This window comes from Drepanopeziza brunnea (genome assembly GCF_022702325.1).
Source record: "Drepanopeziza brunnea f. sp. 'multigermtubi' strain 214-2 chromosome Unknown ctg12, whole genome shotgun sequence".
Classification (NCBI taxonomy): domain Eukaryota; kingdom Fungi; phylum Ascomycota; class Leotiomycetes; order Helotiales; family Drepanopezizaceae; genus Drepanopeziza; species Drepanopeziza brunnea.
In genome coordinates, this window is record NW_027094075.1 from 2,169,458 (window position 1) to 2,194,392 (window position 24,935).

The 24,935-nt window shown below is 49.6% G+C and overlaps 5 protein-coding genes across 5 annotated transcripts; 3 read left to right on the plus strand and 2 right to left on the minus strand.

Annotated features, from left to right (window-relative positions):
* Positions 1-3,613: 3,613 nt before the first annotated feature.
* L3040_007316 (uncharacterized protein) lies at positions 3,614-4,385 on the minus strand (the record flags this gene model as incomplete). Its single annotated transcript, XM_007288817.1, has 2 exons — positions 3,614-3,754; positions 3,882-4,385. The coding sequence occupies 2 exons, from the start codon at positions 4,383-4,385 to the stop codon at positions 3,614-3,616; spliced, it is 645 nt and encodes a 214-aa protein (XP_007288879.1).
* A 4,993-nt stretch (positions 4,386-9,378) lies between these two features.
* On the plus strand, positions 9,379-10,574 carry L3040_007317 (uncharacterized protein; the record flags this gene model as incomplete). Its single annotated transcript, XM_007288819.1, has 4 exons — positions 9,379-9,505; positions 9,624-9,748; positions 9,797-10,460; positions 10,516-10,574. 4 exons carry the CDS (start codon positions 9,379-9,381, stop codon positions 10,572-10,574), a joined length of 975 nt encoding a protein of 324 aa, XP_007288881.1.
* Positions 10,575-13,137: 2,563 nt separating this feature from the next.
* On the plus strand, positions 13,138-14,628 carry L3040_007318 (uncharacterized protein; the record flags this gene model as incomplete). The annotated part of the gene is made up of 1 exon (XM_007288820.1): positions 13,138-14,628. One exon carries the CDS (start codon positions 13,138-13,140, stop codon positions 14,626-14,628), a length of 1,491 nt encoding a protein of 496 aa, XP_007288882.1.
* Positions 14,629-17,296: 2,668 nt separating this feature from the next.
* Positions 17,297-19,159, minus strand: L3040_007319 (uncharacterized protein; the record flags this gene model as incomplete). The annotated part of the gene is made up of 2 exons (XM_007288821.1): positions 17,297-18,786; positions 18,838-19,159. 2 exons carry the CDS (start codon positions 19,157-19,159, stop codon positions 17,297-17,299), a joined length of 1,812 nt encoding a protein of 603 aa, XP_007288883.1.
* Positions 19,160-22,168: 3,009 nt separating this feature from the next.
* L3040_007320 (uncharacterized protein) lies at positions 22,169-24,127 on the plus strand (the record flags this gene model as incomplete). The annotated part of the gene is made up of 4 exons (XM_066156233.1): positions 22,169-22,232; positions 22,297-23,467; positions 23,514-23,724; positions 23,807-24,127. 4 exons carry the CDS (start codon positions 22,169-22,171, stop codon positions 24,125-24,127), a joined length of 1,767 nt encoding a protein of 588 aa, XP_066011034.1.
* Positions 24,128-24,935: the final 808 nt, after the last annotated feature.

Here is a 24,935-nt window from a genome sequence, read left to right on the forward strand (position 1 = left end):
AAGAAGAGTTCGGCTAGAGTAGCTAGTGCCGTACTTGGTACATACAAACTCGGCTATCTTTCCCATGTCATTTCCATGCCGGCGGCAACAGAGCCATCCTACCGATCGTGGCTTGCACGCAACACGGTTTCATCTCGGCATCTGCGATGAGTATGTACGTACAGTAGTATGTGTGAAGTATTGGCCGCGCCGGGTGTCATCGATCAGCCAGCCCACAGCCCGGCCCAGGAAGATCTGCAGCGAACATGACACCAGTTCCCGGACAGGACAGCCAGCCCACAGGTCTCCAATATCCTACCGTACCTCCTCACGAGCCGTTAGACTCTGGACCGTTCGAACGAACTCTGGCATGTATGCTGATGGGAGAGGGAGAGAGCGGTCGGCCGGGACTGTCCGTATTCTGTAAGTATTTATGTCCCAGCACTCGGATCATACTAGCAGCAGCAACAACAAATGAGAAAAAAAGTTGCCCAAGTGCCCCCCTCCTCTCTCGGAGTCTCTCCCCTGCCGAGTTAGTCGATGCTTGATGCTTGGTACCCTTCGGACAGAAAGAAGCTCACACTTCGTCTACATTCTTTCTTTTTTTTTTTCGGCAAGGAGCCCTGTCTTCCGGAGGGCACTTCCGGGCCTTGGTTGGGCGCTTACCATTCGCCCATCCATCCTGCTAAGGCGGGATCGCCCAAGGTACTGTATGTCATCAACGTCGACATCATGTTGCAGATTCTGAAGAAAAACAAAAGTATCCAATGAATACAGTAAAATGCTTTCTCGATTTCTCGATCGGGAGCCAAGAGAACCATTCGTTACAAATCAGATGACTAAATCATGACCACGGGATATCTCCGTATCAAATCAACAACATCTCGGACGCTAACGAGCAGAGCCGAAAAACCTCTCTGCCCTCTCTCTATCCTTTCTCTCAAGTCCATCACGGCCCAGGCCGACTCTTGTGCCCACTCATCATCCATCACCCATCTTCGAACCCGGGAATATTGAATTCTAAAGCCCCCCCACTCCCCGGTGAATAATAGGCCAAGAACGTGGACCCCCAAGTAGGCTGAAAACCCCAGCTCTCAATCTCCCATCTTATACGGAGCTCGTCTCTCGCCTAAAAATACCAAAAGGGCTTTAATATACACATCGAGGACACCATTGGATATATCGAGGACGCCAAGACTGATGCATACGAAGTAGAAAATGCGCACAACAGGGGCGGGGAGCCAGCCTTGCGGGGCCAGATTAACGATCAATACTAGTACGTACTACTAGTAGTATTTTACTGTATATAGCGAGGATACTTTAACGAAGTATCAAGATTACCTTTAATCAAACTCACGGAGTATTAAACTGAATAATGGAAAACAAAAAAGTAAACATATACGGCGTAGGTATTAACCGCAAGTTAACCTACCTCGTATATACGCATATCTCCTATCCTACCTACCGGTATTCTCAATTCCCAAATACCTACCCTACTTCTCATTCCATCTTCACCACGTGATAACGCTGTGACAAGTTCCCCTTCCACTTCCACTCCCGCCAAGGCTGAACGAATCACACTATCTCACACCTTCCGTATGCTCCTAACGACTCTCCTCTTCAGCCTCTTCGTTCCTTTCCGTACTCTTTCAGCTTCGTCTGAAATTATATATCCTCATCTCCCTCCCCCCTTTCTTCTCCCTCCTCATCCTCTTCCCCTTCTCTCCCACTCCCCGTTCCTCCTCGAACTCGAGAACTCGACCAGCACGAAAAAAAAAAGGTCAGGCCAAGCTCGTGTTTGGTTCCATCGCAACGCGCCTCTTCGCAAAGAGATATCAGACATCAATCAGACAAAAAAATAAAAAAATTTCAGACTACTATCTGCGAAAGCTGTTAGTCACTGTGTACTTGAGAATGTTCACTTGTTAGACAAAAAGAAAGAAATAGAGAAAGAAGGAAAAGGGTCAAAAGTGCCTGATTACATTAAGGTTCTGCGGACGGGGACATAGATATTAAAAAAGTAAGTACGAAGGAATACATAGCTTTACTATAATATTAGCGGCGGGGATGAGGAACGAGGTCGGACGACGGCGACTTTCTCCGGAAGTTAGGCTGCAACGAAGGCAGATATTACCAGACGGGACTAGACAATATAAGGAAATAAGAGATGATGGAGCAAGGTAGTTGTTCTTGTTGGAAGCTCAAAGCAACGTGAGGCTGCTATATACCCTCTCAAGTAGTCTGTGCCACTTATAGTAGCCTGGTGGCCTAAGGCCACCACAGGACTTGCTACAGTAATAAATGGGAAGAACAGGGCGCTAACACGCTAAGCTAGTACGGCTTTCCCTCACCCCCTTCCACCCCTTTTCACATTTCTATTGGATATGCTACTGTACCTATGCATTAATTAGCCTTAGCGTCTTCGATAGGTACCGGTAGGTATTATCAAAGCCCTACCTACGTACTACCAAGACCAAACAAAGCCCAATCATAAAAAAAAAAAAAAAAAAAAAAAAAAAATCAGGCTGAGTAACGTGGCCAGCCAGTAAGCCAACCTTTCCAGAGTCCAGACGAACGAACTCTTCGAAGAGAAAAGTGCTCGCTTGGTTGGTTGGTGGGTGAGATTGCTATTACTATTACCATTCATCACCATTACTATTACTAGTTCCAGCAGGAAATTCGAACGTGACCGCCACCGCCACCACGCAAAAAAAAAAAAAAAAAAAAAAAAAAAAAAAAAAAAAAAAATTAAATCATCAAAAGATAACAGAACAGGATCTGAAGCGTCAATTGACGTATAAACATACAGATTGTATTGTACCTATGATACTCTGTGTACGCTACATACAGTATGGAGTACTGAGCATTGAGTTTTAAAAGTAGGTGAACACCGCTCGCTCATTCACTCCCTGTCTGTCTGTCTGTCTTTCACTTACCATCCATCCTCCCTTCCAGACGGACTCCCGCTTAACTTGCCTACCTAGCTACCTAGGTACCTAGCTACCTACTCTCTGGAAAAAAAAGAAAAGAGAGAATGGGGAGAAATCCATACATCCATGCATATCCTATGTATATATATATATATATATTCATATATTCATATCTACTTCATATCTATCTATCTATCCATCTCTCTATCCCCACAAAACACAACACAACATCTCAGTCATTTGACAAGAAGAAAGGAAGATATATATAAAAAAAAAGATTAGACAAAAGAGTCAGGTAGGCAAGGCCGGCCGGCCGGGCCCTGATCCTGAGATATATATACTCCACTCACTCGTTCACTCATTCACTCACTCACTCACTCACTCACTTATTCTTGCTTGTTCCCCTCTCGCCACCCAGCCTAGGGAGATTATAGAGCCCCGACGCCACCCATCTCATCATCTCAGAGAGACCAGACATCCAGCCAATGTCCGCACGTTTGACGTAAGCCCATCTCGAATCTCGTCTTCCGCTTTCCGGTCCCCTCTCGCCGCCTCCCCTCACCCCCCCGCTCGGCTTTCCCTTGCGTCACTCTCATTTACCGTCTCCGTCCCCTTCAGCCAGCCGACCGGCCAGCCCTCTTACTTCGGCATTAGCCGCAGTAACAAAACTTATTACCCGACACCCAAGACCTCCTCGCATCCGCCTACTCAACCTCCGCGCGCGAAACCGCCAAACTGGGATTCCGACTGCCGACCCGTTCTTCATCAAAGCTGTTCATGCGACTACAGCAGGGCGAGATGCCCGAGAAGACGCTTTCACTTTCTCTGACGATCGATGGCCGGTTCTGCTCGACACAACCATCAGCTATTCTGTTCACGGCGAGGATGGGATAGGATTAGATACGGAAGGGAAGGGAAGAGGAGAGGAGAGGGGAGGAGAGGGAAAAAAAAAAAAAAAGTGGCAGATCTCACCTTTCGCTCAAACGCAAACGCCCTCAACACCTCCTGGTGCGCCCTCCTCCCTGGCCCCCCACCGAAGCCGCGACCCATCCCCCGCGAGCTCGGCGCATCCCACTCGTTCCGGTCCTCGCGCTCCCAGGCCTGGATCTTCCTCCGGTAGCGCTCCTCGGCCCTTCTGCTACTGCTGCCGTTGCCGTTGTTGTTGCCGCCACTGCCGGTGCTGCTGCTGCCGCCGTTCTTGCGGCCCCGGCCCCAATTCAAGGACTTGGACAGGCCGAGCATGGACGTGGTCTTCCGGAGATGGTGGTCGTGGTCTGACGAGAGCGGGGCGGAGGCGGAGGCGGAGGCGGAGGGGGAAGGGGACGAGGGGTCGCTGGGGGCACGCCACAGGCCTGCGGGTGGGACTGTAGTCGTCGAGGGTGTGATGGGGGTGATGGGTGCCATAGGGTTGATGGGCTGGAAGTATTGGGGGGTGGGGTGTCGCAGTGAGATGGAGGCTGCGCCGAAGATTCCCATGTTGGAGGTGGTCTGTATGTATGTTTGTTTGCTTTTGGCCGGACGGCAGTCGGAAGACAGACAGACAGACAACCAGATAGACGGACAGACAGACAGACAGACAGACAGATAGACGAATGGAGATATCCGTCGGGTAACGGGGTTGGTTCCTTGCCTGGTCCCTGGGGGGTATTAGGGTGAAGCGACGAATGTACGGCTGAGCGAGCAGCTATGCTATGGGTATATCTCTCTTAGGAGCTCGATCAATCTCGCAATCGATCGTGAATGTGAATATTGAAGTTATTGTCGATAGCTACGTCGAAGTTGATGTTGTTGATGTGGTTGTTGATGTGGTTGTTGATGTGGTTGTTGATGTTGATGTTGATATTGATGTTGATGTCGACGATGAAGAAGAAGATGATGATGATGATGATGAAGTTGATGATGTTAGATGTTGATGATGCTGATGATGCTGATGATGCTGATGATGCTGATGTGAGTATTAGTCCTGCTGCTTCTACCCCGGGCGAAGTTGGAAGTCGACCCAGTCTTAAATCCTACGAGTGACATGCGGATCCTGGGAAGAGGAGGGGGGATATTGCTGGCCGAATCGGCGGCCCGTTCGCCCTCTCGGCCACCCTTGGTGTCGGAATGGTTCGCCTTGAGTTGTTGGAGGAAGCTCGGCGGGCGGGCAGTTGTGTACGGGGTATGGAGAGGATGGAGTACGTACGGAGTACCGGTACTGTACGGAGTAGGTAGGTCGATAAGCGAAGAGGAACTCTCTTTTTCCGGACGTCAATGGTCTTGTCTCTCTGTTGCGTCGAGTCAACAGACAGATGAACAGATGCACAGATGAATAGATGAACAGATGAACAGATGAACAGATGAACAGGTGAACAGGTGAACAGGTGAACAGATAATCAGATCATCAGATCATCAGCTGCTGTCTCGTCGCATGTATACAATATACCTCGTTGTAGATAGTCGATAACTACATGTAACTATATCGAATTGTATCGAATTGTATATAGTAGATACACTACCGGTAGATACACTAGATATACTAGATATAACTAGATATGACTATATATGACTATATATGACTATATACAACTATAAATACCAACACAACTGTACAAATACATGAATATATCCCACATCGACGGTCCAGCTCTGGATCCATCCAATCAGGAGCCCCGCCCCAACCCCAGCTTTCTCAGAACGCCAGATAGCCCCCGGATCACGAGCTGGTCAGGCGTTGCTCGTTTCGGCGAAGCCCGGGCAGGGGTCTTACACCCGTGATGTTGAATCGAGGCAGTTGTTACGCGTCTCTTCTTTTCTTTTCCTTTCTTTTCTTTTCCTTTCCTTTTTCCTTTTCCTTATCTTTCACCCTCTGTCTACCGTACCCACCTACCGGATCTTACCCCATGAACCACATGAATCGCATCCCGTCATTTACTCATAGTTCAACTAGTTGTAAGTACCCTGTACCCTCACCAACACCCGAAGGATTCGAACTTCGAATTCCGAAAAACCTCTTTTCGAGTAGTGGTAGAATTAGTAGTATTAGTAGTATTAGTGGTATTACTAGTATTACTAGTATTAGTGGTATTAGTGGTATTACTAGTATTCTTCTAGAAGAACTATCCGCTCCACCCCACCCCACCCTACCCCACTCTACCCCAGCCCCCCCCCCCCCCCCCCCCTCCCCCCCCCCCCCCCCCACTCCCATCTCCATCTCCACCCCCTCCACTTCTACTTAGTCTTCCAACCGGGCTGACTGTTCCCGTACCTATCAGTCTATCGGCAACCTTCCTTCCTTATCTGCCTATCAAACTGCCTGCCCGTCTGACTTTTCGGTCTTCTTTTCCTTGGCCAAGCGAATCCTGATTGATAAGATACAGAGCAGCTACCGTAATACAACCATAACCAAATAAAGCATCTCTTAACCTTCGACTACTTAAACGTTGCGCAGAACCCGCCGGTTAAACGGGTCAAATGGGTTAAACGGGCTGGCGGCACGCGCATCGACTATGACAGACAGTACCGTGACACATATGTATTATCTATGTATGGGTTGTATGCATGTATGTACTAGATAACTTACCCGCCCGACCCGACCCGACCACCACTACACCAGCACCAGCACCAGCGCCAGCAGCACCAGCACCAGCACCAACAAACGCCCTCCAACGGCCCGCAGACGTCAGTCACAAGATGGCCACAGCTCGAAACGTGACCCCCCCTCCGCCTCCGCCTCCGCCTCCGCCTCCTCCTCCTCCTCCTCCCAACCCCTCCTGCGCCAACGCTGGAGATTCCGTATAGCGGTCAAAGCCCTCATATTTCTTTTTTCCTTGTTTTGGCGCTCGGTCTGGGCAAGCGCGAGAGCGAGCGAGCGAGCGCGTGATTGCTGCGCTCCGTAGGTAGGGAAGGGGTCTTTTACTTAGCGAGCGAGAGCGAGGCTTGTTTGCGGAGTACTTGCCTGCTTGCCTGCAAGGCGCAAGGGGAGAGGATCAACGGATGGATGTTGAATGGATAGAAGTTGATTTTACTGATGGCAGGAAAAATGGGAAAGCCTAAAAAAAAAAAAAAAAAAAAAAAAAAAAAAAAAAAAAAAAAAAGAAGAAGAAAAAAAACCTCCCAGGGGAGGGTGTGGGGGCAAGAAAGAGATAGGACAACTGATAGAAGAGGGTGAAGGGGCCCAGATACGGAGATAACTGGGGCTTCGAAGGATTCCGTAGGGGAAGAGGAGAAGACAAGAGGAGAAGAGCCAAGGGGTTGAAGATCGCATGAAGAAGGACGGGAGGGGTATCGATATCGCTATGGGAGATTATTACTGTAGGTGAGTAAATAAAATAAGTCATTAGCTACCTACCTATCTAGTAGTATCTAAAACTAATGCAGGTCGGTCCTAGCCATCATCCTCTCTCCCTTCACCCATTCTTGCCGGAGCGGAGTCATCGCGAGGCAACCCATCTTCGCCTAGGTAATTACGCGAAATCAAGTGAAAGGTACCGAGCGGACCACCTCACAGTCAGTCAATTATGCGATCAGGTAATAGATTCAGATTCCGAAAAGAGTCTCTGGTCGATGATTTACTTGCTTGCGTGCTTGTGTGCTTGCTTGCGTGCTTGCGTGCTTGCTTGGTAGCTGGATGATTTCTTTTTGTTTTTCACTTTCTTCGGACCGGGTATGTATCTTCTTGCTGGTCTGAGAGTGCGTGTGGATTAGACTGGATAAGAATAGATTCGATCCGGTTATTCCGCTGGTATAATCCAGTCTCTTCATTACTGATATACGGTGGCTGGCGAGTTGCGAGTTGCGAGTTGCGAGATGATGGATCCTTGGTCGAAGCGATCTTGGCAGCAAAGGCTCAACACGGACGACGGAAAGACTGTTGAAGCGCATAATAAGACTCGAATTAAAATGATACATCGATAAAGGGAGAACGGCAACCAGTAGTCATTCTACGAAAATACCAGGAAGCTTTGTGTAAAGTAAGGAACGAATGCAATGGTGGACGGGATAATTCAGGAGCGGTATGTATGATAGATCGCTCTCTCTATGGATATGTCCTCGTCTATCATGTCCTGGGTAGTAGGTAATCGTGTCGGACCGCTTACCAATTCCCCCCCCCGCCCCTCAACCCGGCTTCTAAGCCTACTGTCGGTACTGTCGGTACATCAATATCGACCCGACGCAGTTGGGGAAAATGACAGAATCTCGGATACGGATGAGCATATCTTTCTTAGCGTGGGCATACCCTCACGGACCCCCAACTTCCTTGTAAACATTATTATATAGTTAGTGCACGTGACTCCTTCTAATCGTATACAAGGAGTCAGCTCCCCTGGGCCTTGGGGAGCAGATAGAATCCAAGTACCAATTTTATCGCCAGTTTTTCAACTGCAAGCAGCCACGTGCGCAACGCGCTAGGAATGAACGATCGTTACTGGCGATCCAATACCTAGCTACTTACCTACCTACCTACCTACCTACCCCAGAGCCGTCATCCAGAGAGGCTCAGTGTGTCCTTCTCATCACCTCTCCACTGCTGTCCTCAAGCTCAGTCTTCGTCCTAGCCGCGCATACTGTTATAGATGCCAAGACGATTCTAAATTCTTTTTGACATGTCTGATATTCAGCAAATGCACTGATAAATCCCCAGGAACTGATGATGGGATAACTTGAATCGTTGAAAGAGATAAGCTTGAAAGAGGAGGTGGCTTACTCAACGAAAGGGGTGGAACATGAAGGGTGGAAAGCTTGGCGGATATACATACGGTACCTTAGGTACCTCTGTGTCTGTGTCTCAAGACCACCTACGGAACGAGACTCGTCTGGTATCAACCACAGCATATGGATGTGAGAGGAGAGATCTGTGTTCTTATTAATCGTGGCTGGATACTACATTTTACTCTCCCCTTCATCTTGTATTCCTTTATCTGAGCTTTACTGCCTGAATGGTGAATGCGTGTACAATAAATCAGAGGTGCAACTTGAAGGTCACGACATAGTCTCAGGGGTAGAAGATGCGCGTAATTTTTCCCGTGCTAAACAACACAACAACTCTCGGTCGTTAGGTGAAAGCTCGGGTAGAAAGCCACAATGTGGTCGAGGTGGCGGTGATAGCCTTATAACCCCGTCCCAAAGCTCGGCTGATGATGCGGTAACATAGGAACGGCTGTGAAGCTAGACATTGGATGGAACATAGTTAGGCACGAGGAAGTTCATAGTATAGCTCTGCATCGTCGTCGAGAACAGTGCTGAAAGTCAGGCTGGGTGGTTGTTGTCGAGATGAATCGGGAAGAACTTTGATCCACCAGCCACATCCCTCGTCAGCCACAGCGCCACTTTTCACTAGCGCTCGCTTGCTAGAGTAGCCACCAATGGGCAATGGGCGTGAGCTGAGAAAAATAAAATTATTTCCATCCGGACTTTTTCGAGCTCGACATCCACCAGCACCCTTTCTACACGTCTACACGTCAATCGTTACCCAACACAACAACACGAGATGGCATACACACCCAGAGGTGCAGGAGGATCGCGCGGTGGCGACCGTGGAGGACGCGGTGGATTTGGAGGCGGGCGCGGCGGCGATAGAGGTGGTCGTGGAGGCTTCTCGAGAGGTGGTGCCAGAGGTCAGTTTTCTATTCCCGCGACCTCAAATGCCTCTGCGATCGACAATTCGGGGTCGCCAAGCTTCCAATTATGTTTGCGCGCAGTTCAAAAGTCAGCAGTAGCTGACTGGAGGGGCAGGAGGTCGAGGTGACAGCAGAGGCGGCCGTGGAGGTGGTCGAGGTGGAGACCGGGGCGGACGAGGCCGAGGAGCACCACGAGGACGTGGAGGAGCTGGAGCAAAGGGCGGCGCGAAGACTATCATCGTACGTGTATCTCCTCGATACGCCGAGTCGCAAAACTGACAGGCGCAGGAACCCCATCGCCACGCCGGTATCTTCGTCGCTCGCGGCAAGGAGGACATGTTGGTCACCAAGAACCTCTCCCCTGGCGAGTCAGTCTACGGCGAGAAGCGCATCAGCGTCGAGAACAGCGGCCCAGCCAACGCCGACGGAACTCCCAGTGTCACCAAAACCGAATACCGAGTCTGGAACCCTTTCCGCTCTAAGTTGGCAGCGGGTGTCTTGGGTGGTCTGGACGAGATCTTCATTAAGCCCGGAGCAAAGGTCCTCTACCTCGGTGCTGCGTCTGGAACTTCCGTCTCACACGTCGCTGATATCGTTGGCCCTACTGGAACGGTCTTCGCTGTTGAGTTCTCCCACCGCTCCGGTCGTGATCTGATTAATATGGCCACCCACCGCACAAACGTTATTCCTATCATCGAGGACGCCCGTCACCCGCTCAAGTACCGCATGTTGGTTTCCATGGTCGATGTCATCTTCGCAGATGTCGCCCAGCCTGATCAAGCCCGTATTGTTGGATTGAACGCACACTTATTCCTAAAGGTTGGTGGTGGTATCGTTGTTTCTATCAAGGCCAACTGTATCGATTCGACCGCTGCCCCGGAAGCCGTGTTCGCAAGAGAGGTCCAGAAGTTGAGAGAGGAGAGAATCAAGCCTTTGGAGCAATTGACATTGGGTATGCACCCGCTCGTGATTCCGCGCGTAGAATCAGCAGCTAACCGCATCTACAGAGCCCTTCGAGAGAGATCATTGCGTTGTCGTCGGCCGCTACGTTCGTTCCACGACATAGACACGCCTGCTTATTGCTTTTCTGTGTTTTTCATATGAATCAGGGATAAGGTCATTTTTTTTCGCTGGTGTAACTACTCAGGTCCCTGGCGTCTAGGTCTTCTAGGGTTATCTAAAAAAAAAAAGTGTCAATAAGCGGCGGCTCCTGACTTTGTGAGACGTGATGTTGCATACGGGGCACGGTTCTGGATCAAGGGGGAGATCTTATCCGCTTGGAATTGTGCCAGCGTCTCTAGTATGGCAGTCGAAGCTAAGGAAAGAAACTGGTCGATGCCAACGTATCGAATTTTCAGCGCAACCGAGAGCGCACGCAACCCCTACGTCATAACAGAACTCCCTAACTGTCTATTCTCGAGTGCTTCCAAGCAACCACTACTTCGCCAATCTACCTACAGGATTCTCTCCATCCTCCCTTCCCCTTTCTCAACCCTCTTCTGCGTTTTTTACCACGATCGAATGCCAACTGTAAAAGTCTACAAATATATCTTTGAAACGGCTTTTGGACTTCCAGCCTCCAGATTTTCGTCTCGCTCTTCCACTCAAGCAACCCACCAAGCAACCTACCACGCAAGTATAGTTGGCCGGGCCTCATCAGGATCTAATGTCGATTGATCAATCCAATCTATGTCTTGCTACTTAGCGATACTTCCTAGCAGCAGCTGCTAGCAACAAGCCTACTTCGATCGCTATCTGATAAGTAAAATGTTTAAGATATTGTTCGTGGGGGATCCTTGGGGGAAGCGTACCTGGATTATTGGATGTATCGGGGCTGGCAGCTGGTGATGGTAAATTGTCTCTTTTGGGTTGGGGGGGGGGGATTATAGGATGAGAAGAACGAGAAAGTTGTTTGTGGAAGCTGAGGGTTCTTTTTTGTTCTGACGATGAGTGCGTCCTCTAGGTCGGTAGGTGGTAGGTAGCTATGGGTTAGCTCTGGGCTAGCTAGCTATGGGTGGTTGGGTGGCTCGGGATTGGGATGAGTGCCTGTCTGTTTTACTAGCTAAAAGGCATGTCTGAATCTTAGGTGTTGCCTGCAGGTCCATAGCAGCTTCCACGGTACTCGCATTCGAGAACAAATATGCGGAGATTATAGCTGTCTGAAAACGCTTGGAGAGGGAGGGAGTCCTCGCAGCGGGCTTTCTCAGATCCGTATCTATCGTTTCTGTAGCATCTCTCGAAGTGGGCAGAGCTACCGATATGCTCGGTAGCTTCTAAAGAACTCATCTCTCGCTGTCACGTTCCTCGCTGCGGACGATACATCCGTCCACACACAGCCTCTATATCGATCTCCAGTTATCGTATCACTGTTTATTTACGAACATCAGGGTGTGCCTCTTTCGACGGAAGAAGCAGAAAACTGGAAATGTTCTATATATTTCCTGCTATGTATAGGAGTCTTGTTTCTTTGAGCCATGCATTTGCGAGATGTGAGTAACTTTGTAGTTACATTCACAGACACTCACTTTGGAAGTCCACTTGCGCATGAAATCTGTTTCCGATCGAGAGGAGCAGCTTTACGTTGCCGAAAAACTGACGCAGAGTGCTACTCAAGTTATACGTAGGTAATATTATATTTGGTATGGGGTTCTCACCAAGATATCGTCTAATTTTCAGCGGTCAACCTGCGAGGTAGTAGTCGAATCATTTCTTGGCCGAATTATATCATAGTATTAAAGAGCTTTCTGCTGGATGACAGATATCAGGCTTTTGTAACTGGCCGACGAATGAAGTACTTCACAATCCTATTTCACGTCTGGTAACGGTAATGTAGTCAATATGGTTTATATAGATATATATATATATATATATTCTATCCTTCGGCTCAGTTAAACTTAGCCATAAGCACATTCATTTTGATTCTTGGGTCCCTCAATTTTGTCAATGACCTATGCGTAGAAATACGAGCTCTCGTGATATGTATCAGTCGAACTAGCCATGCAGCTTCCCCTGAAGCCACTATTGCTCCTAGGAGTCAGGATATGTGTATCCTCACCTAACACGGAAGTGGGTGCCGCCGCGGCGATGTGGACCGGGACATACACATCAAATCCAATCGTCGCACGGAAAGCAGGAGGAGCCTTAAGACTGTAGCAGCCACCAGCAAGCTTTCAATATTCAGGTATCCTGACTTTTCGGTCCGGCTGCGCACTTCACCAGCGCCATATCGGGAAAGGGGGCCAGCTCCCGCTCGCTTGTTTGTTTACTGCATCATGGCCTTTGGGCTTCAGCGATCATACCTCCGGATACTACGAACGAACCGTTACGTTTCACGCAGCATGCTAAAATCCCTACAGGTCTGTTTACATCCGGAGGGGGAAAATCTGCTGTCCAGAACACTTTGCAATGATGAAGTGTAAGATAACAGCGAATGCGAATGCTTTGTTGTTGATCTTCTCGGCAATTATCTGCCCCCACTTTGGAAAGCGGGACCCTGGTCGTGGTCATCCGACTAAGATTTCTCCAGATTGATGCGGAAGCCCCCGTGCCTTTTGCTCATCTTCATCCTCAGCCCCTTTCTCTCCTTTCTCCTACATGTCAAATTCGACGGAAAAGAAAAACGCCGGAAAATGTCAACAGGACAGCATCACAGCAATTGGGTGAATGGCGCCTACCAAGCTCCAACCGAGGCCCGGATAGACGTTATCAATCCTGCGACTGAAGAGATACTCGCAACGATAGACTCTACGCCTCAAGACGCGGTCAATGCGATCGTGGACTCGTCCCTGCAGAACTTCGCCAGTGGTGTATGGAGCAAAGCCGATGCCTCAGCTAGATACACAGTTCTGTCGACGGCGGCGATCCTCCTCCGGTCTCGACTCCCCGAGTTCATCATGCTCGAGACTCAGCAGACCGGTCGGCCCATCCGTGAGATGAGGGCCCAGCTAGGCCGTATTCCAGAATGGCTCGAGTACTTCGCCTCTCTAGCGCGAACGCATGAGGGACGAGTAACGCCATTCAAAGGACCTGTCGTCAACACGTTAACACGTTTGCCTCTCGGGGTTGTCGTTCAAATCACGCCTTGGAATCATCCACTTTTGATTGCTACGAAGAAAATCGGTGCTGCGCTGGCTGCAGGGAACTCTGTCATCGTCAAGCCATCCGAGTTCGCACCAATCTCTGTCCTGAAGATGGGTAAGCTGTTCCAACAGGCTGGCTTGCCGGATGGCACATTACAGATCGTTTCAGGACTTGGGAGGGAGACTGGAAAATTCCTGTGCGAGTCGCCTCTAATCTCCAAGATTGATCTGACGGGGGGGCTTGCGACATATGCGGCCATTGCACCAAACGCAAGCAAGAATCTCATTCCTATCACAGCTGAGCTCGGCGGGAAAGCGCCCGTGTGCATCTTCCCCAGTATGCCCGTCGAGAAAGCGGTAAAAGCGGCCTTGTTTGCGAGTTTTATCGCGAGTGGCCAGACTTGTGTCACGGGAAGCAGGCTGCTGGTACACTCGGGGATCTACGACGAGTTCGTAGATCTACTGGTCGAGAGAACGAAAGCACTGAGGATCGGAGACCCCACCGATGATCGAACGCAAATCGGAGCTGTCATCTCCCGCGCGAGTGTTGAGAGGTGCTCATCTTTCGTGATGCAGGCAGTCATCGAGAACGGGAACATCCTCTGCGGAGGCGGATCTGCTCGCTTGAACGGCAAAGGGTTCTTCTTCCAGCCAACGCTGATCGAGACCAACGCCGAGACCAATCTATCGTGCAACGAAGTGTTCGGTCCCATCATTGCGATCATCAGATGCGCGTCGGAGGAGGAGATTATCCGGATTGCGAATGGGACTTCGTTCGCCTTGGGTGCGTCGGTGTGGACGAACGATTTCACTCAGGCGCACCGGGTGGCGGAGAACATCGATGCGGGAATTGTGTGGATCAATGGCCATCACCTGAATGATCCGTCCTCCCCGTGGGGTGGATTTAAAGAAAGTGGGATCGGGAAGGAGAACGGCGTAGAAGCTTTTGAGAGTTACACGAAAGTCAAGAGCACAGTCATCAATTACGGACAGGAACCGACGTGGTTTGATGACGAGGTGCAGAATGCTCGGTATGGATAGTGTAGAAGCTGAAATCTATGCAATGAAATCTTGCAATTGTGAAATTCCGAACTTACTGAGGAGCTAAGGATTCATAGTTGTATCGGTGATGAAATCATCTCTACGGAATAGGCTCAAATGCATCCAAACTAACCCTCACGAGTTTGGATTCTAAAAAAAAAAAAAAAAAAAAAAAAAACTTCATGTTTTGGCCATCTCTCGCTTATACAGAAATAGCTCGCTCGAGTGCCAGCAAGTGTGAAGACTGCTCTTCCCAATACAAAACAACGCGCCTCTTGAACTCAGATAACACCCTAGCGTAGCGGCTGCCATTGCGGAGGACGAGTTCTGCACTACCTGCAAAAAGATGTTGAAGAAGGACGTTGCGCTGACTACTGTGAAGCTACCTTCCGGTCATATGTACCACTAAGAATAAACCATTCGATAGTTTGGACTAGCAGGTAAGAGATGCCCACAATGAAGTCGAGTATGTAAGTGCGCAACTGTTCGTGACTTGAGCGATATGTGTATCAATGGCTAATGATGCAGCAATTCTCACAAGTGACTTCAGGGAAAGTCTGTAGAAAGAGTTTGTTAGATGCGGAAGCACGATTCATAACCACCAGCATTGAGATTCGTAGAATAACCAGAATCCGTATCTTAGAGACCTCCATAGCCCTACTATCCATCCACTTATAGGCCTGTAGATTGAATGAACGATTCGATTGACCCATCCGTATCACACCTCTGATATACAACATTACAATAACCACTGTGTACGCGACAGCTTCGCTTCTAGATTCCTTATGTAACCTGACTCCAGCGATCCTATCAATATATCCGAGGGAATAAACAATCCGTATATCCCTATCTATATCATCGCCGTTCCATCAAAGTCCAGGTCCAAGCCGACATTCCCCTCCACCCTTAAATCAGCACTCAAACCCCCTTATCATTCTGCCCTTCTCACCATCCAACCAACGCCACCCACAGTCCCATTTCAAGAAGTCCCGTTATTCACATTCACAGCGGCAGGCTGGCGGAAAAATCCTGGCTCACACCCCAAGACCAAAACTCCGTTCTACTCTCAGTCAGTCTCGTCAGCACATTTCTAAGATCCATTTTCCCCCCCTATCCACCCCTCGACCCTAAACAACTTCCGGGACGAAACTCGCGACGATACCTGACAACACCACACCACAGCAAATCAAATCAAATCAAACCATAGCAAAGCAAAGCAAAGCAAAGCAAAGCAAACCACTCACCATATTAACCCCCGAGCAACAGACCGAATGCTGGTGACACACTCCCCCCGTAGAAACGACCGGAACCGGCGAGCCTACCCACGTCGTCAACCCCTCTCCATTTCCATTTCCCTCTCCACACATCTCTCTCTCTCCCTCTCTCTATCACCCTCCCTCCCCCCCCTTAAAAAACCACCCGGACAACTCACAAGTACTACCCACAAACCCCCCTCCCCCTCCCCCCTCCCCTCCAAGAGCCTCCACCCTCGTCCTAGCAGCCTCGCTCTCTACAAGCGATCGGCAGCAGAAGCGCTGCGCCTGTGGACACTCGACTCCTGCCGTACTACCAGCGGCGGTGGCCGACACGGCAAGTAAAAGTAGAAGTAAAAGGAGAAGTAAAAGAAGGAGAAGACTTTGTAGTAGGTTAGAGCTCGAAGTCAGGAGCGTTGGCATTTTTTACTTGGAGTCGAGCCTGCGAGTGAGTCTGCGAGTGAGTGAGTGGATCTGCGAAATGGAAGGAGACGGAGAAGAGGGGGGAAAGGACAAAAAGAGGTGAACGAGAAAGAAAAAGTCGAGGGGTACAGAAAGGGATGGCAAGAAAGCTATGTTCCATTGCCCCCCCAATAGCGAGAGAAAGAGAGAGAGAGAGAATCAATAACTAGCTCGCAATATTGCATTACTGCATTACTGCATTGCTGTATTTGCTGGCGTTCCACACTCACTCACTGGCTCTCCTCTTTGTGGAATGTAGATCCCAGGTATTTGCGACCCCCCCCTCGATTCCGATCTAGTTTTGTCTCATCTGCCCTGCCCTGCGTTCCTATGTGTATATATATATATAACAGATGATGATAGTAATAATTTTGATAACAAGAATGTACGTAAGCTATAATCCCTTACTATTCAACAAACCAAGGGCAAAATCAAAACTTCTAATCGGTTGCAGGGCACCTTCCGAGAATAGAAAGTAGGTATCCATCCCCACTTTGCACACACAGGTCAACAAATTCTCGCTTACTTGCTAACCGCCCCCTTTTCCAACGGGGGACCCCTCTTTCTTCGTCGGAACCGTATATCTATATAATGTCGGTCAAATACAAATCTAGCACAGGCCAGAGCGAACTAACCATCATTATATATACCACACGAGGAAAAATGTAGAGGAGGTATAAGACAAAGCAGCCACACTTAGATTGTGCACAGAAGTGACAAAAGACCAAAGAAAACGTAGGTCGTGTGCAGCAGACTAAATTCCGCTGCACTTAAATCGGGATATTTTCATTCAAACTCATCGTAATTATCGTGGCACCGCCATGGGCCTAAAGCAACAACCGTGTACGCTCGAAAGATCGTGGTTTCGGGTCTGGTGAGCTCCCCTGTCTCGATTCCATGTTGAGCGAAGCAGAACACCCATCACGCCGAGTGGAACCTAGCTGTAGTCCTGCTTACGCGACAGCAGCAATCGTCTTCGCAGTGGCGCTGGTTTCTCTCTCAAGGAGAGCCTCCATCACGCCAATGGGACCAGCGGCCTTCATCTCTCTCACCACCTCCGTCACGCCCAACTGCGCGTCCGTCCAGAGCGGCTGCACAAGATCCGCTCCTTCTTCGCCAACGCCAATGAATCCTCCCTCGGCCTTCCACTGGCTTGTCCTCTTCAAACCCAATTCCTGCCAGACACTTTCCAGCGCACCCACGAGCTCCTCGCGGAATTCGCGGACATGTCCCGGAGTGGGAGTTATGCGCAGCCGCTCCTGGCCGACGGGCACCGTTGGGTAGTTGATAGATTGAACATAGATACCGTGGGTCTCGAGAAGCATGTCCGAGGCCTTTTTAGCGAGCTCGGCGTTGCCGACGAGCACGGGGATAATGTGCGATGGATTCGGAATGACTGGAATGTCGCGCTCAGCGAGAGAATCCTTGACTGCTCGAGTATGGAGTTGTTGGAGGCGACGATCACCTTGGTATTCCATTTGGTACTCAATCGCAGTTTGTGCACCCGCCATTGTGGCGGGTGGGAGGGAAGTGGTGAAAATGAAGCCAGGAGCGAGAGAGCGGATCGTGTCAACCATTTTGGCGGAACCGGCGATATAACCACCTACGCAGCCGTAGGCTTTTCCCAGAGTACCAGTAATGATGTCGATGCGGTCCATAATTGTGCCCTTGGGCTTGCCGGAAATGTGCGCCTCGTAATCTAAATGCTCGGCGACACCAGCGCCGTGAGGTCCGTACATGCCTACAGCGTGGACTTCATCGAGAAAGGTCAAGGCTCCGTACTTCTCGGCTAAGTCACAAATTCCCTCGATGGGCCCAATCGAACCGCACATGCTATACACGGACTCGAAAGCAATGATTTTTGGGACATCTGGGGGCAGAGCTGCAAGTTTAGCTTCCAAATCCCCGAGATCATTGTGTCTGAAAACGACTTTCTTGGCCCCGGAGTGCCGGATGCCCTGGATCATGGAAGCATGGTTCAAGCTGTCAGAGAAAATAACGCAGTCTGGCAATTTGCTTCCTAGAGTCGCCAAAGTAGCGTCGTTGGCCACATAGCACGAGGTGAAAACCAATGCTGCGTCCTTTGCATGCAACCTGGCGATGGCAGCTTCCAAGCTGACAGCGTGCTTATTGTGGCCAGAGATATTTCTTGTTCCACCAGCACCGGCTCCGTACTCGTCGAGAGTCTCATGCATGCTCTTCAAGACCTTCGGATTGCTGCCCATGCCGAGATAGTCATTGGAGCACCAAACTGTGACCTTATCATCCTTGCTGTCCTTGTGGGCGCGCGGGAACTCCTTAGCAATGCGGTTGATGTTATTGAAATACCGGTAGGACTTGTCCTTATGCTTCCTTTCGAGCTCCGCATTGTAGAAAGACTCGTAGTCGAATTGCTGGCCGTTGTGCTGAGCTGGACGGGCTGGTTTGCCGTGACGGATGTGGGCTATCGAGTGATATTAGTGATTTGTAGCCGATCCTCTCGATTCCAACGCACCTTCTCTGCCAAACAAGGTGTCCTCCGCGGCTCTCGCCTCGTTTGGTCGGCCGGTATGCAGCTTCGCCTTGCCAGAGCCGACCTTTCCAGAGAAAGCCCGCATGGCTCCGAGAGCAGCAACGCCGCCCAAGCCCACCGCTGACGACTTGGCCGTCTGAACAGCGAGGGCCTTGCCCATGATGGGGCATCGACGCGCAATCGTCTGCAGATTGGACATGCTGCCGCCCTGGCGACTGGAGGTCGAGAGGGAGCGGAGGGTGGCGGGCGAGGCCTTCTTCATAAACGGACACATGGCTTTGGACTGGCGAAGCGCGGCGTCCATGATGACGGGGGATTTGTTTGCGTGCTTGATTTAAGGCGATCGGGACGGATCAATTGAGGGTATTCGAAGATTTTAATGACTAGGAAGAAGAGCTTGTGTATGGGAAATTTGGGGAAAACGGAGGTGGGATGTTCGAGTGTTATGAACAGACGGAGGGTTGAAGTGAGGGGGAAGAATATTCGCCCCCAAACCGAACGTTTCGGCCGGACAGTTGGGGGACGGAGGGCGGAGGACGGAGCAACGGACTACTAGGACTGCGGGCCGAGATGGTCGAAATAAGCAGCTCTGGCTTTGTTTTGATTGGCTAAGCGAGGTAAGGAATAGCCTCTCCTTTTCCTTCTATCAGCGTGGCTCCATTTTTCGCAATGCTTGATTAAAACGCTTCTCCAGAGTCCTGGCCAGATGGATTTACTTTATACCCCACAAATTGAGCATTTCACATACTGTCCCGGTATACGTAGTACTACGTACGTTCGTTGAAGATATCCCGCCACCTGGTGTAATTTATAGCGACAGATCCCGAACAGAAGAGATTTGGAAGAGAAATACTTGGACCCTCGCATCTTGACGCATGCAGTCAGCCCTTTGGATGAGGGATCCGCACGGTGGTCCAGTAACAACAGCCGTGTTTCATCTCATGTGACTTCAGCAACAACTCCTCGGAGAACACGGCCATACGGAGAAGTTCTCTTGTGCTCTCGTGTAAAGCGACAAAGATCTTTCACAGAAATCACTCGTATCAAGAAAGAAACCTTTCGCTATAAACGAACGATGAAAGATGAGACCAGATCGGGCGCGGGTTTTGAGGATATAACAAAACCTCATTATCAGACTCTGTAGGTACTGAGACGAAGTCAAGTCATAGTGCCATTCACTTGTTCAGTATAGCTTTCCTATTAATGAATCATTAAATAAAGGGAAGAAGAGAAAATCAGACCAATCCCATCTTCCTCATAGATATCCTTACTAAATTAAGAAAGAGTCTGGGCGTGTACATTGGCCTAGTCGTCGGTTTCCTTAAATGTAATTCGAAAGAATCATGTCGGCACCACCAAGGCGGGACAGTAAAATTTGCTTCTTTATAATGAATATAAAATCAACCAATTAATATATCGTAATAATTTCTGTATGAAGAGATGCAAAGTATTGAGTTTAATATTAATCAATTAATCAAATTGTAACTACAAATTATTATTCCTTTATTGTGTTGAGTTAAAATAGTAAAAATGGTACTTTTCATATGTACTTTTCGATTTTACTAATGCGTATATATCAGAATTGCCGCGTAAATACTAGAATAAGCGAGGAATACGAAAATCGGACTTTTATTCAAACCCATTAAGTGAATACGTGCATCATTACCAACTTTTATTTAATAATTACTACCTATAGTAATATAATAGAGTAAATCGTTTATTTTCGATCTATAAGACATTTCTTTAACTAAGGTTGTGGTTATTAAGATATTCGCAGCAAATAAATATATTTGAATTATTTAGGACAGTTTTTAGCTATATTTCTATTCCATTTTAATGTATCAAATCATTATAAATAAACGCGTCTTTGTATTTTCAACTCACGTTTGTAAGGCAAAGTTTTCTGAGCGGATAATGATTTTTTTTCTTATTTGCATTGATAGTTGTTGTTTAATAAGTGGTATACCGTTACTGTCCCGCCTTGATGGGTGTCCCGCCTTGGTGGTCCAGGTCGGGATTTTCTACAAATTAAATTCAAGCTAACCGACGATTAGCTTTCAAAAACCTAGGGGCTGAATCTGTAGCCAAATGGATTCGTAGTAGGAGGCATTTCTGGCTGGACGGCTCCGTATTCACGGGGGCTACGGGATGGAACATATACAAATGTGATCCTAAGAGAGCGAGTGTACGCCGCATATACCCATGGCCCAAGACATTTCCAAAGAAGGGCTGCAGCCCGAAGCGCTTCGTGGCCCCGACGATACGCGCTGTCTTGGCCAGATTTATTTGGCTTGGTAATATAAGCGAGGTCGACTCCTTTTCGTCCGGTCAAGAGGGTCAAAACAAACAAGAGCGCCCATAAATATACGTACAGTACAGGCTGTTAAATCCATGAGCAGAAGCTTGCATTGCTGCCATATGGCCAATTTAAATTGTATGCGGCGAGAAAACTTCTAGTAATCGTGAATTCTTGGTCAGTCAGCATCCGACTGCAGATGCCAAGGGCGGCGACTGAATCGGTAGACTTTGGAAGGGGCAACGATCGTTTCCGGAGTACGAATGCACCAAGGATTATTGTTTTACAACTAGTTGTACAACTATGTTTGTTATTCAGCGATTGGAAATCCGGCATGTAAAACAAGTCCGTGCCGGTACTGTACAGTAAGTAGTGGCTGGGGAACTCTATCCTTGCTTGTTGCTGCTGTCCTCACCTACAGTAGAGCTCGTCTACTATACGTACCATACTGTACCATACCAGCGCAGCCCATCCTAAGCCCTCCCTCGGGAAGAGGTATCGCTAGCAGCTCGATATCAGCTCAACGGCGACCTCCTCCTCCACCACCACCACCACCACCTCCTCCTCCTCCTCCTCCTCCTCTTCCTCCTCCTCAAGTCCCCCATGCTACCTTCGACGTCTGCTCATGTCTGAAAAATCCCACATACGAACTCAATTCTCTCGAATGCAGCGGTCCCTGGCCAAGCCCATCCCGAAGCTTGGCCACGGCTTCGCCCCAATACGTTACGCACTCGTTGTTTATCCAAGAGTTTGGCCAGTCAGAACTCCAGAAGCTTCGAGTCATGAACCTTCATTTCTGTTTGAGGCTACTTGGGAGAGCGGCGGCGTGACGACATCCAGTGGCATCGGATGTGCTGGACGACTGGGTGTACTTGGCAACCATTGAAAACTGCTGAGACTTCTTAAGACCCATGCCATCCGAAAAGATGTAACAGGTCTGACCTGCCTCTCTCTGGCAGGTTTTTATTTTAACGAGAAGATAAAATAAAAATAAAAATTTTAAAAAATAATAATAATATGAAACCATTCCGTGCCGCCCATCTTGTGATCCTTGCCCTTTTCCAGGCGTCCATCATCAATGGTATGTATGCTCTACATCACAGCTTTCGCATCACCCGAAGAGTCTGGCTAACGCATCGCGGCAGCACGATCAGAAGCCCGGGACCAGATCCATCGTGTTTTCGGGGTTCACAACCCGCTAATCAACACTCATGCGCATAAGATCAATAGCGATTCCTCTTTCGACATCACCTTCGCCCTCGAAGGCAATGACCAAGCTGTCAAACTAATCCTGGAGCCCAACCGCAACATCCTAGGAAAGGACGCGCACGTCCAGGTTTTAGACGGCCAGGGAATCGTCCGAGACTCCAGACCGATCGAACGGCAGGAGCACAAGGTGTTCAAAGGCTCAGCTTGGGTTCCCGAGCCTTCCGGGAACTGGCAGCGAGCCGGGTGGGCTAGAATCTATGTGAAGAGGGATGGATCCTCGCCACTCCTCGAAGGAGTCTTCAGTGTCTGGGGAGACCATCATCACATCCAGCCGCGGTCCAGCTACCTGCGGATCAAGCGAGATGTAGACTTTGATCCTGTCGAGATCACAGAAGAGCGGATGGTCGTTTACCGGGACTCGGATATGGTCTCAGCGGGAGAACGGAAGCGGGACTCTGTAATTTCTCGATGTCCAGCCGACGAGCTCAGCTTCAACTCTGGACCGGACAATCCCATCTTCGGGAAACCGGAGCCGAAAATCTCATGGAATAGCGCGTCCCGAGGATCTCTCGCCAATCGGCAGATCTTCACTGGAGACACCTCGATATTTGAAAATTTGCGAGATACGATCGGGAGTACGGACGGCTGTCCGACATCGGGACGAGTCGCGCTCATTGGGATAGCCACGGATTGCTCCTACACTGCCGCCTTTGAGAGCACAGCTGCTGTTCGCGACAACTTGATCGCCATGGTTAACGCCGCATCGGATGTGTATGAACGAACCTTCAACGTCACCCTCGGCTTGCAAAATTTGACGATTAGCGATGCTGCTTGCCCAGCTACAGCAGCCGATTCGGCCCCGTGGAATGCGGCGTGCCCCACGAACGGAGATATCGAGTCGACCCTGGAGTCATTTTCGCAATGGCGAGGAGAGCGTAACGATGATAATGCGTATTGGACGATGATGACCACTTGTGGTTACGGAGGTACAGTGGGCCTTGCGTGGCTCGGTCAGCTTTGTGTATCGAGACTTCGGGAATCCGGGGGCCAGTCAGTCACCGGAGCTAATGTTGTTGTGAGATCTCCTGGAGAATGGCAAGTCTTTGCGTAAGCGGAACCGTCCCCCAATAGCCCTCGCTTGCTGACTTGCTAGGCACGAAACCGCTCACATCTTCGGAGCGGTCCACGATTGTAACGCGGGACAGTGTGAACTCTCTGAAAGCTTGCAACAGTGCTGTCCGGTCAGTGCTTCGGGATGTGATGCCGGTGCCCAGTATCTCATGAATCCGAGCTCCTCGAGATCCATGACCGATTTCTCACCATGCACGATCGGAAATATCTGTTCTGGATTGGGCAGCAACATGGTCCGTTCGCGATGTCTTGTTGACAACGTCGATCTTCCGAATCTTAACGGGGCTGAATGTGGCAACGGACTCGTCGAGGCAGGGGAGCAATGTGATTGTGGGCGCGAGGAAGAATGCGGAGCCAACTCTTGTTGTAATCCGACTACGTGTCAATACCGCGACAACGCGGTCTGTGATGATGCTAATGAAGCTTGCTGCTCCGGCTGTCAGTTCGCATCTTCAGGAACTGTCTGCCGAGAAAGCAAGGGATCTTGTGATATTGAAGAGACGTGCACCGGATCCGCTGGAACTTGCCCAACTGACGTGTATCAACCGAACGGAGACTCTTGCGGAGATAGCGGAGGCCTCTTCTGCGCTGAAGGACAATGCACCAGCCGGGATCTTCAGTGTCAAGCCGTGGTGATACAGGGGACAAGCAGCAACTTCACAAGTGCCTGTGATGCCGATTCTTGTCAACTGCGATGCTCTCCCCGAGTGAATTCACAATTCTGTGTGGACATGACCAGTGACCTACTCGATGGAACTCCGTGTGACGGGGGAACTTGTAGCCGTGGGATTTGCGGCAACGAGAGCTCGTCTGGTAACGGCTCCCCCTCGTCCTCATCCTGGGTCGATAGGAATCGGAATCTGGTCATTGGGCTGGCGACTGGTCTGGGCAGTCTGACTTTGCTGCTGCTGGCATGTGCGATACTAAGTTGCTGTCGGAAGAGCAAGAGAAGTAAGGCGCTGTCAATGCCACCACAGCCCATGGGACAGCAATCTCATGGTCCCCCTCCTGCGTATGCTGCGCCGGCGTTCGTGGACCGGCGGAGCAATCCGCCGATACACAGGTATGCGTAGACGAGATCTGGACCAGTGGCACGGATGGAGTCATCTAGATAATAAAAAAATGTTCATTTTCCAACAGCGAAGGAGTACATCTTTTTGAAATTTCTTCCCATGAACATTTGTTGGATTTCCCAGAGGCCATACCTAGTTCAATCACTTGCAGTCTGTTGTTCGAACAGTAGCACAGACGCATTGCCAATTGAAAAAAGGCAGGCCGAGGACAGCTCACCTAGCATGGCTCGTCCTTCAAGGGATGGGTTATTCAAGCGAACATTAAGCTCGCCAAAGGTAAACAACAGTCCACTTCCTAGATCAGATGACCATACGGAAGAAGTCAACTCCCAAATCAAACACCAGTCTCCTGGAAGACTATCATTATTAAA